The sequence below is a fragment of the Phascolarctos cinereus genome, unplaced genomic scaffold (genome assembly GCF_003287225.1).
Source record: "Phascolarctos cinereus isolate Bilbo 61053 unplaced genomic scaffold, phaCin_HiC Scaffold_1;HRSCAF=81, whole genome shotgun sequence".
Classification (NCBI taxonomy): domain Eukaryota; kingdom Metazoa; phylum Chordata; class Mammalia; order Diprotodontia; family Phascolarctidae; genus Phascolarctos; species Phascolarctos cinereus.
In genome coordinates this window covers 275540505-275555198 of record NW_027555514.1, presented here as the reverse complement: position 1 = coordinate 275555198, position 14694 = coordinate 275540505, and the positions used below count along the sequence as shown (strand labels likewise).

The following is a 14694-nucleotide window of genomic DNA, read 5'->3' as shown; positions in this document are numbered from 1 at the left end:
CTGCCATACATTGCCTGGGCAAGCCCGGCTGAGTACCTCAGTCTCACTCCAGGCAACTCTGGGGCGAATTTCTGTCTCAGAGAAGAAGCCAGCACGCACTGGCAAAGAGAGTCCCACCCCCACCTCCCAGCCCCAGCAGGGTGTTCTCCCTACCAACAAAACCCGGGACTCAGCCTTCACTCCAGGGCCCAGCACGGGAGCGGGAGACTCCCACTAGAGCCAATCGTGTTGCACTGGAAGCACTCGGGGTTACTCACTTTGACTGGCCTCTAGTTCCAAGCCTTCTTGTGGTTAACTGCGGGAACTGCTGTCTTATAATCTGAAAATCAAGACATCAATTGGTCACCCATTAGTAAACGAGGAAAGCATGCTTATGCGCGTGTACATGTATGTGTATGTGTGTACACACACATATTGTGTGCTTATGGATGAGTGCATACGTGTGTATATTGTCCATATGCGTATAGAGATCTACAGATACCTACATCACTTTGTATATGTTGTGTACACATAGACACACATGTGCTCGTGTATATTATATGCATATGTACAAGGTACATACATATTTACCCATATATGTTCATTTATATAAGTACACACGTATGTATACATACAGACGCACATATATACACACCTGTGTGTGCTTACACATATGTGTGTATGTATGTGTGTAGATATACACATTATGCACATTTATATTGCATTCTTGATGCTCTTGGCCTCAAGACCCTTTTTAGAGTTTTTAAAACTACGTAGACCCCTTCCCAAAGAGCTTTTGTTTGCGTGGTTATCTCCATTGACATTTACCCTACTAGAAATGAAAACATCTTATGATTATTAGGAAAATAGTTTTCACCTTGTGGATCACACTTTGAGAACCACATCCCAGTACAGGTGAATGGGCAGAGGAAATGTCCTCCCAGACAGCTGCCTACAATTAGGCATGGGCCAAAAAAAAAGAGGAGAGTGGCAGGAGGGACAAGTCTGGCAGCAGCGCGAAGGATGGACCTCAGGGGAAGAGCCTGGGCATGGGAAGACCCGTTGGAAGGCTCCAGCCAAAGTCTAGACAGGTCGTAATAAGGGCTTTCTCTCAGGAGGTGGCGGTGGGAAAAGAGAGGAGGGGGACACGGGTAAGAACATAGCACCTTGGCGGACTATGCCTGGGACTACGCTGCTTCTCTGAGACCCTAATATCTATTTTCACCAAGGGCAGCTGCAGAAAGGGACCAGAAAAGACAAAGGGAGGCCAACTGAGCGTGGATGAGTTGGTCAACAAGCATCAGTGCACGGGTAGCCCATCTGAGGGGGGCTTTTCTTAGTGGGCATCCCTGCCAAAGGAAGTCAGCCAATCAAAGTCACCTCTGGTGCTGGTGATCTGATCTGGCCACTTGTTGCACAAAAGTACCAAAGGTTATTATTTAAAGAAAGAAGGAAAAAAATGACCAAGAACCAGAGGAGCTGCCATCATCACCTCCTTCCCCCCAGGGCTACTTGCAGTCCTGCCCCTTGGGAGCCGAAACTGTCAGGTGCCCCTGGGCTTCCAGACAACTTCCCTGGAGGGCTGTGTCTCCTGCCCACACTTCCTTATCTTCTTTTCTCTTTCCCTAGCTGAATTTCTGCTACTATCTTTTCCTTGGGTTGCTCCTCAAGGCCCCATCCTGGCTCTGACACTTACTGGTCATGGGACCTTGGGCAGAGCAGAGGGTCATGGGGCTGACACAGGGCTCAGGCTTTGGAGAGCTTCTAGTTCGAATCTCTCATTTTATGGATAAGGTCAACTGAGGAGTGCAGACTTTAAGTGACTTGCCCAAAACCTACAAGGGTAGCAATTAGTAATATTAAGTACTATTAATTAGTAACATTGATCAACATAAAGTACTATAATCAGTAGTGTTAGTAATTAGTAACATTACATACTAGTAATGAGTGGTATTAACTACTTTTAATTAGTAATATTGCTTAATATTAAGTAATACTAATTAATATAAGGTACTATTTATCAGTAATGTTAGCTTGTACTTGGTAATATTCCATACTAGTAATTTGTAATATTAAGTACTATTAATTAGCAATGTTACTTTGTAACTAGTAATATTCCATACCAGTAATTAGCAATATTAAGTACTATTAATTGGTAATTAGGAATATTGAGTAATATTAAGACCAGACATTTGATTCCAGATTCTCAGCCTTCACTGCTAGCTTTCTTCCACTCCCCCATGCTGCATCTGACCTTTCTGAGCCTCGGTTTCCTCATCTAAAAAATGGAGATAATAATATTTGCATGACCTCCTTGACAGAACTGTCATAAGGAAAGAGCTTCATAAACCTTAAAACGCTAGAGAAAGTTCGAGCTGTTATTATTATCCCTTCCCTCGGGCCATATTCCTCTAGGGAAAACAGCCTATTGAAATTCACTCCTTTCAAGTGCCAGGCACCCGGTTAAGGTGCTGAGATGGCCGCAGGGGTTGTGGAGGAGGGGCAGAGAAGAAGGTTCAGGGGAGCCCAGATTTAGCAGAGGATCAGACTGAGAATCCTAGGGCGCCTTTGACCCATTAGAAGATTTTTTAAAATTGGCACCAGAAACTGTAGCTTTGGATTTTGTGGCATTTGCAGTACTCAGCCTTCATCAGGGCGAAAATCAATCCTACCAATACCCGGCTTTCAGGGATGGGCTGGTAAATATTTTAAAACCTGATCTCCAGGAGAAAAAATGTGCACAATGCACACCTTTAAGCTTAATCTTCATTATTAACATTACCCCCATCGCTTTCTTAGGTCTAGACGATCAACGAAGCAAAAAATCAAACACTGATTTGTAGCATTTCCCAGTTTCTGAGGCTTGAACTGAACATTTAACAATCAGCTCTCAGAAGCCAGTTCAAGCTGGCCCCAGACACCCCCACATTTTTATACCCGTGCATTTGTACGGTCCTTTACATCTTCCAACGTATTTAAAATATCAGTAAGAGTCATGAGATCACCAGACTAACAGCTCAGACTGGGGGAAATCAACTCAGGCTTGAATACCTCAATGCTCCCTCAAAGTGAACCAATTAAACTACAGTGGAATCTTCCTTGGGAATCTTCATTTATTATACACCTTCCTTACAGAGGTGGGGAATCATGGGTGCAGAACACCGCATACACTGCACTGTCATACTCAGTTGCTATGTTGGTCAATTTTGCTGAATTACTTTTTTTCTTTCTTTTTTTTCCTCTGTTATAAGGGATGGCTTTCTGGCTTGGGTCAATGGGAAAGATATATTTGGAAATGAAGGTGAAGTAAAAAGCAAAGATAATAATTAAATATGTATATATTTATTTTTAGTTATTTTATTTATTTTTAGTTTTCAACGTTCACTTTCATGAGATTTTGAGTTCTAAATGTTTCCTCCTCCCTCCTCTCCCCAAGATGGCATGCAATCTGATGTAAGCACGCGCTCTCTCTCTCTCTCTCTCTCTCTCTCTCTCTCCCCAAATATGTATATATGTATATGTATGTGTATATATATATATATACACACACACATAATATATATATAAAATCATATTAAACATATATATATTTAATTAAAGAAAATTATTTAGGGCAATAGCATTTTGAGAGGCAAAGTCAGTTTGGATGCAGAGTTTGGGAGGGGAAGTTTGTGATACCCTTAGGGTGGGTTACCCACAGCTTCTATTAAGGGTCAATATCTAGAGTGGTGGGGGAGTTCCATCATCCCCTCCCTCCAGTAAGGTATAGAGGATTGAAGAGCCAAATTCTTGACAAGAGGGGAGAGAGGTATATCAGGGAGGGAATTCCTGGGCCTCTTAGGTTATTTATCCTATTAAAGATAGGATGCATGGCAAAGAATTGCCATCTCCTGCTCATCGTGACCTGGGACTCTGTCCCTGGGACCACCTTGGGCTCAGATTGGTGAACTTTCACCTGCCATATTATATGTCATCTTCTTTTCACGAGAATGGAAATTCCCTGAGGTCTTCCTTGCTTGTCTTTGTATCACAAGAGTTTAACACTATGCCTGATACCTAGTCAGTGTTTAATAAATGCTCTTTCTATTTACATTTTGAGAATATACCCCATTCCTTCAAAGGGAGGGGAAAGAGAAAGGAATGAGCATTTACATAGTGCCTACCACATGCCAGGCACTAGAGATGTCAATGTACATGTGGGTCACTGAAGGACACTGAAGAGTGCATAATGGGCGTGAGTGGGCGTGACATATCACCAATAATTACTTATCAGCAAGAAGTGTCATGAATTATTGCTCAGGAAATACAGGACTGGAAGAGTAGCTGGGCCAAGAGCAAGGAATACCCTTGATGGCTAACCATTGAGGGTAGCTAGATGGTGAAGTGAATAGAGTGCTGCGCCTGGAATTAGGAAGACCTGAATTCAAATCCAGCCTCAGACATCTACTAGCTGTGTGACCTTGGGCAAGTCACTTAACCCTGTTTGTTTCAGTTTCCTCATCTGTAAAATGAGGGGCTGGCTAATGTCTAAATCTATGGTCCTGTGATCCATGATTCTATCATCATAAAATAAAAATAAGGGATCAAATGCTGAATGGGTGGGGTCCATATTAATGGAGTGTTACTGTATATGGAAATAGATAATATAATGCAATATATCTGCATGCAATATCAACACCAACAATGGCCTCTGAGGCCATGAAGGGTAAGTAGGATACAGAGATTTTGCACTGAGATCATATCCTGGAGCTGGAAGGGGATCAATTTATGGCACCCTCCTTTCCAGAATGCTCACACTTTGACTTTATGAGAAATGCGGAGTATTAGATTTGTAGTCAGAGGTTTGGGGTTCGAATCCTGCCCCTGGAATTCACTCGTTGTGTGATTTGTGCTAAGTCACTGCCCCAATATGGGCCACAAGTTTGTCATCCGTAAAATAAGGGGATTGGAATAGATCATCCTGAGGTCCCTTTCAGCTCTAGACTTTATGACCTTGTGGGGTTTATGGGGGGAATAAAAGAAACTACAGAAGACAGCTAATTTTAAATAATAATTCAAAGTCAGGAAGTTTACAGTTGGGGGAAGAGAGGAAAAAAGGCCATCTGCATTAAATTCTGTCCCAGTGGAGGTCAAGACTTTTCCACCCAGAGCAAAAGAGAGAGCTGTGTCCCAGTTAGCACCTCCTCCTTCAAGTGATGACCAAAAATAAAAAAGTGGGGGTGGGCGATGGAAAATGGAATTTATTTTCTATTTAGTCATAAATAAGTGTTTCTCACGGGCCTGCAAACCACCAGTGATTTCTGCCCTCCCTTCCCCGGCTCACGAGCTTTCCTCTGGTTCGGGAAGCCCATGGCGGCTTGGTTTCAGGCCCCCAAACACAGTGGTGTCATTCCAGAAGCAAGGGCCCAACTCAGCAAACAGCTCAGCGCCTTTGTGGGGCTGGGAGAGTCCAGCCTCACAGTTTGATAAATGAACAGACAGCTAGGCAGCTCCCCCTTTCTTGTTTTGTGTGGGCTCAATGAAGCCTGCCTAAAGAACACCACATGCTGTCCCAGCAACTGATCTAACATTCCCCAACATCTCAGCCTTCCAAATTCCCTTTAATTACGCGTTAATCCCACCCCTCTCCCTTTCAGCCTCTAGTGACAGGTCTAGGGGCTCTGCAGGGCTGTGGGAAAAATAGGGCCTCGATGAGGATGGGGGAGCTGAGGCTTTTCTGAGCTGGGGGAGGGAGGGGGGGTGGAAAGGAGGGGCTGTTCTTCCTGCTCGGCCATCCTAGACTCAGCTGGCTTGGCTGTCTTCTCTGAATCGAGGGAAACTGGTATTGGGAGCCTGCCTTGATTCAGGCCAGAAGGAGACTGCTTGCAAAGTGATCCTTGTGATTTTTCTCCCCCAACAATCACATTAGAGTTTATATATTCACATGAGCTTTGTCCCCGAAAGTTTGTACACTAATTCTGTGATGCTACCATTATTCGTTCCTCAACACATTTCCAGAACGGCCTTCGGAGCTCATTTAGAAACCACAGGAGAAAGCCATTCTCTTTAGAATGTATCCCTGGGAGGACAGGCGCCATTTTGTTTCTGTCTTTGTATCTGAGGGATCCAGAGTCATATCTGGCACACAGTAGGAATTTAATAAATGCTCACTGAGAGCCCATACTTTGTAGATACATATCTGTATCTACAGGTTTCCCTATAGACTGTAAGCTCCTTGAGGGAAGAGATCTTTTGGGGGGGGGCGGTTTGAGTCCCAAGGCTGACTGGCTCTTGGAGGATAATGAATTTTCCCAGTGATGGGGTTACTGGGAGCCCAATGGGGGAGTCTAAAGAAGTCTGCAAGAGTGCAGGGTGGGAAATGGAGAGGCTGTTCCAAAGACTGCTCTCCAGGGCCAAGCAGAGGAGTCAAATCCCCTCCTCCAGTCAATGGGATCCCCAGCTTAATCATCCAAATTATTCACTTCATTTGCTTCTGCATGACTTTTGGCCATTTAAAACAATGATTTAGGGCAAATTTTTGCCACCATCAAAGAGAGTCAAAGGAAAGCATTTCTGTCTTTGAAGATATTTCCTAAAAAGGATCTTGGACCTGTGGCTGGAAGGGCCTTCAGGGGCTATCTAGTGTAAACTCTTCACTTTACAGATGAGGAAACTCAGGCCCAGAGGGATCATGGCATTGTAGCTCCAGAGTAAGCTAGGTCCTCTGATCCCAGACCCGGAGTCCTCCCCATTACACCAAGCTGACTTGTCCAAGCAAAGTCAGTCTTATTGGCCCAAGTGTCCAGCTTCCCAGCAGGATGCTCCTGGAAAGGACCATGACCATTTGGAAAATGAAGCTCTGAATTATTTGTTTAAAAGTCCTGTCCCATCACTTGGGAGGTGTCCTTTGCATTTTAAGTATCTCTTAGAGAGGGAAAATAAAGTGTTTCAAAGATGCATGAAAAGCATCTCTACTAGCATTTTCCTCTGGGATGTGTGTGCGTGTGTGTGTGCACGCGCGCGCAGGTGGCATCAGGTATGAAGGCAGGCCTGGGTTTTCCAAAGCAGTGCTGGCATAAGCTCTGGCCAGACCCCACCATCCTGGAGAGGCTTTGGGTACTGGCCCAGAGATGGCCTGTGGGTATACTGCCCAAGGACCAGCCAGGGTGCTCACCATGGGTAATGCCACAGAAGGATGGCTTTTTTTTTTTTTTTTGCTATGGTACCTTGTGAAGAGATTTGACTAAGAGGTAGAGGGTCTTGGAGCCACATTAGTGGAGACTGTTCCTGCACCATTGGAACAGAAGCATGTTGCTGAAGAATGGAGGGGAAGGCAGCAGTGGAAAAGGGTTAGTTTGTACCCCAAAGATCTAGGTTTGAATCCTGACTCTGCCACCTATTCCCTATGTGACTTTGGGTAAAGAACTTAATCTCTCCGAGCCTCAGTTTCCTCATCGGTAAAATGAGAGGCTTGGATTGAATGATCTCTGAGATCCTGTCTAGCTCTGAACCTGTGATCTTATGATCTCTCCGAGCCTCAGTTTCCCCAGGTGTAAAATGATTAGATAACCTCCAAGATCCCTTCCGGCTCTGTGTTTATGAATCTAAGTAGGAATAAGAAAGGAAGAATAATTATGTCCTAGAACTGGGCTCTTTAGAAACCATATGCTGTGGGGGTTTGAAGAGTTTTTCAAAAATACACATCACAAAACAGCTTTTTTTCCCCTCTTTTTACAGATGATTAGAACAATAACAAGACAAATGATGGTGACGAGGCGCTTACACTTTGGAGTCCAAACATTGAACAAATCTCATATACTAGACTCATCATGTTCCTTCTGGCAACATCCCCAGCCTCGCCTTTCAGAAAGAGAAATAAAGCAATTAAGTCTGGTGCCACCTGGCCCCGAGCCAAGTTTATCTCGGGCCATGCACGGCGTGCTTATCAAGTCTGCAGACAGAAAGCAGGGAGAGATAGCGCACCCCCTGCGTGACGGAGGCAGAACTCCAGAAAAGATCCTGGCAGGCTGCAGCACCGGACCCAGACGGACAAGAGGAAGTGGGCTGGGACGCACTGACAGGCTTGATCTCAGGCTGCAGCAATCAGCTGCCCAAGGACCAGGCAGGGGAGGTCCGGGCGAGCCATTCACCTGGAATGGATGACCAATCCAACGCCGGTCCGCAGTGGGGCGTGGCAGCCAGGAGGGCGGACTCCATCAGAGGGTGAAGAGGGGCTGAATGTCCAGGGGGAGGGAAGTCATAGCCCCTCCCCCCCCAGTTTCCCCCTGGTCAGGCCCCATCTGGAGCGTCTGGGGAAGGCGAAACTCTGGAAGAGGGCAGCTAGCATGGTGAAGAGCCTGGAGATGGGCAAGGGTCCGTCAGCACAAGGGAGTCAGAAAGCACAGCCTGGACAAGAGAAGACTTTGGGGGTACAACAGTTGTCATTGATATTTGAAGGACTGTGTGTGGAAGAAGCTAGGTGGCGCTGCAGAGGACAGAGCCCCAGGCCTGGCGTCAGGAAGACCTGAGTTCAAATCTAGCTTCAGATACTTCCTAGCTGTGTGACCCTTGGCAAGTCACTCCAACCTGTTTGCCTCAGTTTCCTCCTCAGTAAAATGAGCTGGAGAAGGACATGGCAAACCACTAGCTGTGTGACTCTGGGCAAGTCATTTCACCTGTTTGCCTCAGTTTCCTCATCCGTAAAATGAGCTGGAGAAGGAAATGGCAAACCGCTCCAGTATCTTTGCGAAGAAAACTCTAAATGGGGTGATGAAGAGTTGGACGCAACTGAACAACAAAGTGTAGAAGATGGTAATTAGACTTGCCAGGGTGACCCCAGTGGGCAGAATCAAGAACAGTGAGTGGAAATTGTAAAGAGGCGGATGTGGACAGGATGTCGGGGAAACCTTTTTCACAATGAGAACTGTTCCCAAGTGGAAGTCCTGGGCAGATGCCTCAGGATCACCCCCACCCGTGTGTGCCCGGGCATTGGGGGGCCCTGGGCGGGGGTGGGGCTCTTAGTAGTGACCCTGCTGGGTTTTTTTTCTGCCTTCCAGAAACATATTATTCCCCCCCAATAGAATGTAAGCTCCTGGAGGGCAGGGACCGCTTCCTTAGCACAGTGCCTCCTCTGAACTGGCCGGGGAGTTCTTCACAAGACCCTCTGAGGCAGACTGCGAAGGCTGGGACAGACTCCTAGGAAACCAAGCCAGCCAATATTCATTCAGTAGAGGCTGAGGAAATCAAACCAGAGGCATGAGAATTCACAAAATCAGAGGATCCCAAAGTGATGAGGGAACCTGCCCAATTATCTAGTTCTTCCCTCTCCTCCTCACTTCCCCCCCCTCACGAATCATCCCCCTCTCTAACCTCTTGGATAAATGGTCAGCTGGGTCATTTGGAAATGGAGAGAGACAATATGCACCATGATAAGTGCTTGAATACCTCTAGTCACAGGGAGCTCACTACCTAGCGAAGCAGCCTATTCCTTCATTAGGCAGCTCTGGTATTTGGGGAGGGGCCCTTTTATTCCCTTTAACTTCCGTCCATTGGAACCGGCTCCTTGTCTTGAGTTCAGAGGAATAAGTCTAATTCCCAAGGATCCCAGGATCAGGAACTTAGAGCTGGCCAGGACCTCACGCAAACACCTCCTGTTACAAATGAGGAAACGGAGGCAAGTAGGGTGAAGTGACTTGCCCAAGATCACACAATTATCAGAGATGATAGTCTGACCGTCGTTCGAAGCCTGTTCAACAAGACTACTTTTAAATGTTTAAAACCAGGGATCATGTCAGGGGAAACTACCTGGACATAACTAGGTAGATACAAGAGACGAGCAGAGGAGATGGAGGGTAGCCTTAGAGGGGCAGCTATTGGCACCTGGGGCCTGGGAAAGACCTCCTGTAGAAGATGGAGCTTGAGCTGAAGGAAGTCAGCGATTCTGAGAGGTGGAAATGAGAAAGGATGACATTCCAGGCACGGGGTAGGGCCAATGCAAAGCCAAAGAGGTGGGAGACGGAGGGTCCTCATATGGCTAGAACATTGGGTGCGTGCAGGGGAATCTTATGAAAGAAGACGGGAAAGGTAGGAAAGGGCCAGGTTGTGAAGGGCTTCCACAAAGGATTTTAGACTTGATCCTGGAGGCCATAGGGAGCCCTGGAGTTTGCTGAATGCGAGGCAGTGGGGAGGGAGGTGCCATGTTCAGAGCCTTCCTTCCCTTTGGCAGCTCTTCTGGGATCTCTGGAGATGAGAGACAGCCTTCTCTCAATCTTAAAACCATCTGTTAGGAAAGGAGCTGGCTTGTAGTCCTGGCCCTGCCACTAACCAGCTGTGTGAACACTGGTGAATTCCTTCTCCTCTCCCTGGGCCTCAGTTTCCCCATCTGTAAAATGAAGGAGTCAGACCAGATGATTCCTATTTTACAAATGAAGAAACTGAGGAGGAGAAAGGAAAAATGACTTGAGTACAGCCACTCCCTTGCCATAAATAACATCTGCCTTGGCCACCCCACTTCCATATCCATGTCTTCTTTATGAGGGGATCTTTGGAGGTGGGGCTTGTCTCTGATTTCATGCTTGTATCCCCAGCATTTAGCTTAGAGTAAGTGCTTAATGGCTGATTTTTCATGCTTTTATTCATGGTTTTCCCCCCCCTCATTCATAATATCAGAGATGGGATTTGAACCCACATCTCTTCTCTCTCCTCTCATGATGCCCTGCTGCCTTTCATTTGAGATTGCTGCAATGCTCCCAGGGTCTAGTTGGTGTGCCCTGGGAGTTTCATTCAGGCATAGTCTCAATAACAAACCGCCTCTATTTGACTTTGCCACGAAGGCCGTTTCTGGGGTTGTCCCAAAACAGAGCCAGAAATGTAAGATCATCCATTGGAATCTTTACTGAAGTGACAGGATTCATCTGAATCATCTGATCATACAGAAGGTTCCAGTATCACAGAGGAGGGAAAAAAATGCCTTTTAGGATTAATTCCTGTCAAGGTCTGAAAGTTAAACACTAATCTTTTCTTTCAAATAGGAATAAAGCGCTTTCATATGATGCTAAAAACGTCAGGCTGGGCAGTTCTGAGCTCGTGCAAACCCAGATCCCTAAAGCATGGATCTCGCCGTGTTACTGTCCAGCTCAAGCAAGTCCAGCGGCTTCCTCCAGCCTCAAGGATCAAATGCAAATGCCTCTTTGGGGCAGTTAAAGCCCTTTAAAACCTGGACTTGGGGTTGGGAAGACATGAGTTCAAATCCTGTGCCAGAAACATACTAGCTGTGAGGGCCTGTGAAAGTTACTAAACCTCTCTGTGCCTTGGTTTCCTCATCTGTAAAAGGACAGGGTTGGGCTCACTGGTGCCTTCCTGATCCAGACCAAGGATCCTGAGGATGTCACAGGTCCACCGTTGGCAGGCTGAGCCCAGGCTGTAGGGTTACTTTTCCGGTCGAAGTAAAGAGTTTAAACCAGGTCTCTACTCTCTTGCCTGATCAAGCCAGGATCAAATAATCACAAGGAAAAATAAGACAAAACAGTGGCCAGCATTTAGACAGCAATTGAAGGTTTGCAAACACATTGTCCAAGCATTATCTCCTTTGATACAACAACCCTGGGATACAGGCGCCATGACTCTCCCCACTTTACAGATGAAAAAACTGAAGCTGTGAGCAATTAAGTAAAAAAAGAGTACGCCTTCGTAAGAAGAGCTTGCCAGCCCGGGGAGTTGAGAACATTTCCTAGGACTTGAGCCTCCATCATCGGTTGGGAGCTGGAAGGGACCTCTGAGGCCACTACTCCTACCCCCTGCTCTTTCAGAGACCCAAAGAACAACAAATGACATGTAGCGGAGCAGGATGAACTCAGGCCTCTGCCTCCAAACCACAAATTCTGTCATAATGAACAAATAACAGCTGAATTCTCAGCCCTAGAAACAGTAGCCGAGTTACCAGCACTCTATCCTTCAAAAGTGGAAGCAAGCCATTCCGATGTCCGTTAGCAAACTGGAAACTGGGTCCCAAGTTTCAGATTTCTCTGCAATTTGCCTACAGCGGCGGCAGCCGGGTGGCGCCAGACTGAATAGAGCCTAGCCTGGCGTTAGGAAGACCTGAATTCAAATTCTACCTCAGATACTGACTAACCACTGGTTGTTTTATAAGAAGTAGCAGCTAGCAGATGCTAAGAATAAAATGGAGCCCAGGAGACTTGAATTCAAATTCAACCACAGACATTTACTAGCTGTGTGACCCTGGGCAAGTCACTTAATTTCTATTTGCCTCATATGTAAAAAGAGGATAATAACAGCTCCTACCACTTAGAGATGTTATGAGGAACAAATGAGATAATATATATAAAGCGCTAAACACATAAATGCTAACTATTACTTAGAGTCAAGGATGGTTTCCAGGTTGGGAAGGACAGAGATACCCTCAAAAGAAATAGGAAATTTACATAATGGATATAATATTTTTGTGCTATGATAATGTGAGCTATTATTATCAATATTTTTCTTATTATTAATCTATATTAATACTCTTATTAACTCCCAAAAGCCAGAGCTTCATGGCTACTCATTTCTCCCTATCAATGACTTCTCAAGTTTGCTGTAAAAAAACTATCACCAGTCCAATTCTTTTCCCTAAAACTTAAGAAAAAAATGGCGCCCCACAGTTAAAAGTTCAGAGATGAATCATAAAGCCACAGAGATCTGCTCAAAGGGGGTCTGTCTACCATTATTCCAGAAGGTTTCCCAGAACAACTAAGCCCTTTCTCTGAAAGAGATGACAGCTGCATAGAATGAGACACCCCCAAGAAGGGTAAATGGGCCTGGGAGTTTGATTCAACAGGCTCCATTTGGAAACTTTCTGTCAGCACCTTCTGTATTCTGCTCTTGGAAAGCCAGCCCGATTTCCAGGGCATCCCTGAGTATTGGCAAAGACTTCCACCTAGAGCTCTGTATTTGTTGAAGGCAGCTAGGAGCCACTGGAAAGAAGACTGGAACCAGTCTCAGGCCCTCTGGCTTGGCATTCTCCACCTAGCTGTTGCAAATGAGGCAGTGCTAGGAGTGGATGGAGTGTTGACCTTGAAGTTGGGAAGACCATGGATTCAAGTCTTGCCTCCAACACATATTGACTGCTTGTCTCTGAAATCCTTAGCCCCTTGGGGATCAAATGATCTAATCAGCTCTGCCATTGTTCCTGGATGGGACATATGAATCTACTCCCCCAAATCCCTACTTCTCATTCTGCTTGCCTTTCAACCAAAGTACCCCTCCTTGGCTACTGCTTCCCCATTAGAAAGTCAGTCAACCAGTAAAAAAAAACATTTATTAAACACTTACTAAATGCTAGGACCAGTAGAAGAATGTCAGCTCCTTGAAGGCATGGACTGTTTTTATATTACCAGTACTTAGCATAGCGCCTAGCATACAGCTGGTATTTAATAAATGTTTGTTGATTGATTGAATGCTTTTTAAATTTATGTCTCTAACACTTAGCACAGTGTTGGGCATATATTAAGTGCTGAATACATGTTTTTCATTCTTTCATTAATTTGTCCATGCATTCAGGGCCCCAAATAATGCTAATCTGCATTGGTATAGAGGGAGTCTCCTTACCAAGACAATTCCCTATATCCATGACATCACGTATCTGGATCCTCCCCACCCCCACCAAGATACCCTACACCAGGGAAGTCAAACTCACATAGAAATAGGGACATTAAACCATAGATAGGATCCCTGTGGGGACTGACTTAGAAATCTCCCTATGAACATTATCTATGTCCTATTGGTCTTTATTTTGCTAAATATTTCCCAGTTACATTTTAATCTGGTGGAGGCACTCAGATGCGCCCTGTAATGGGGCCCACGGCCCCGTGTTTGACACCTCTGATCCAGACCACTGTAATAGCCTCCTGATCGGTCTCCCTGCCTCCAGCCTCCTCCTTCTTCAATACATCTGACACGCATCTACATACAGGTCGAGATGTTTGGACAAAGACCAGAAAACACACTGAACTCTGAGGAGGCAGGAGACCTTGGTTTTAATCCCAGCCCCCTACTTCTTGATCTCTTTAATCTTGGTCACTAAGCCTGAGCTTTTTTCTAGTAGTAGGTAGGACTAGATAATTTCCAAGGGCCTTTCCAACTCAAAATCCAATGATCCTGTGGCTTGTGGCACTAATTGATGCTTCCTCCAATTAATAGGAAAATATTGAGAACTGTCAATTAATCAGGGCTAATTAACAAGTGTTGAGAAGGAAATGACCAACCACTCCAGTATCTTTGCCAAGAAAACTGCAAATGGGGCCATGAGGAGTCAGACACGACTGAAAGGACTGAACAACAATAACATCAGAGGACCTGGGTTCAAATCCAGCTTTGCTACTTATTCTCTATGTTGCCTTGGGCAAGTCCTTTCTTATCTCTGGGGCTCAGTTTCCTCATCGGTAAATAAGAGGTTTGAACTTGATGGCCTCTAGGGTCCCTTCCAGCTTAGAATTCTCTATCAATATCTTGTCTAGATATTTCTTCCATTGAGGTTCTGCTTGGGTGCCTCACCATGAATGGGGGGTAGGAGTGGGAAACTTTGGATTATCAAAGACGAGATTGAAGAGCTGAAGCTTCAGAAGTTTCCCTCAACCTAGAAGAGCTTTAGGTAAGGGCCCAAGGATGGACCCTGTGTCCTAGGACCAGCCTAGCTAAGTTTAAAGAGGCCCATCACTCAAGGATACTGGATTTTTCCAT

At 45.5% G+C, this 14694-nt stretch overlaps 1 protein-coding gene across 3 annotated transcripts in view; it reads right to left on the bottom strand.

Annotated features, from left to right (window-relative positions):
- RFX4 (regulatory factor X4) overlaps window positions 1-14694 on the bottom strand; it is a 131494-nt gene that overhangs the window by 52459 nt on the left and 64341 nt on the right. For all 3 annotated transcript variants that reach the window (XM_020982427.2, XM_020982428.2, XM_020982429.2), the window contains exon 5: window positions 258-319. In XM_020982427.2, the coding sequence (XP_020838086.1) occupies window positions 258-319 (62 nt within the window). The remainder of the gene's footprint in view (window positions 1-257; window positions 320-14694) is intronic.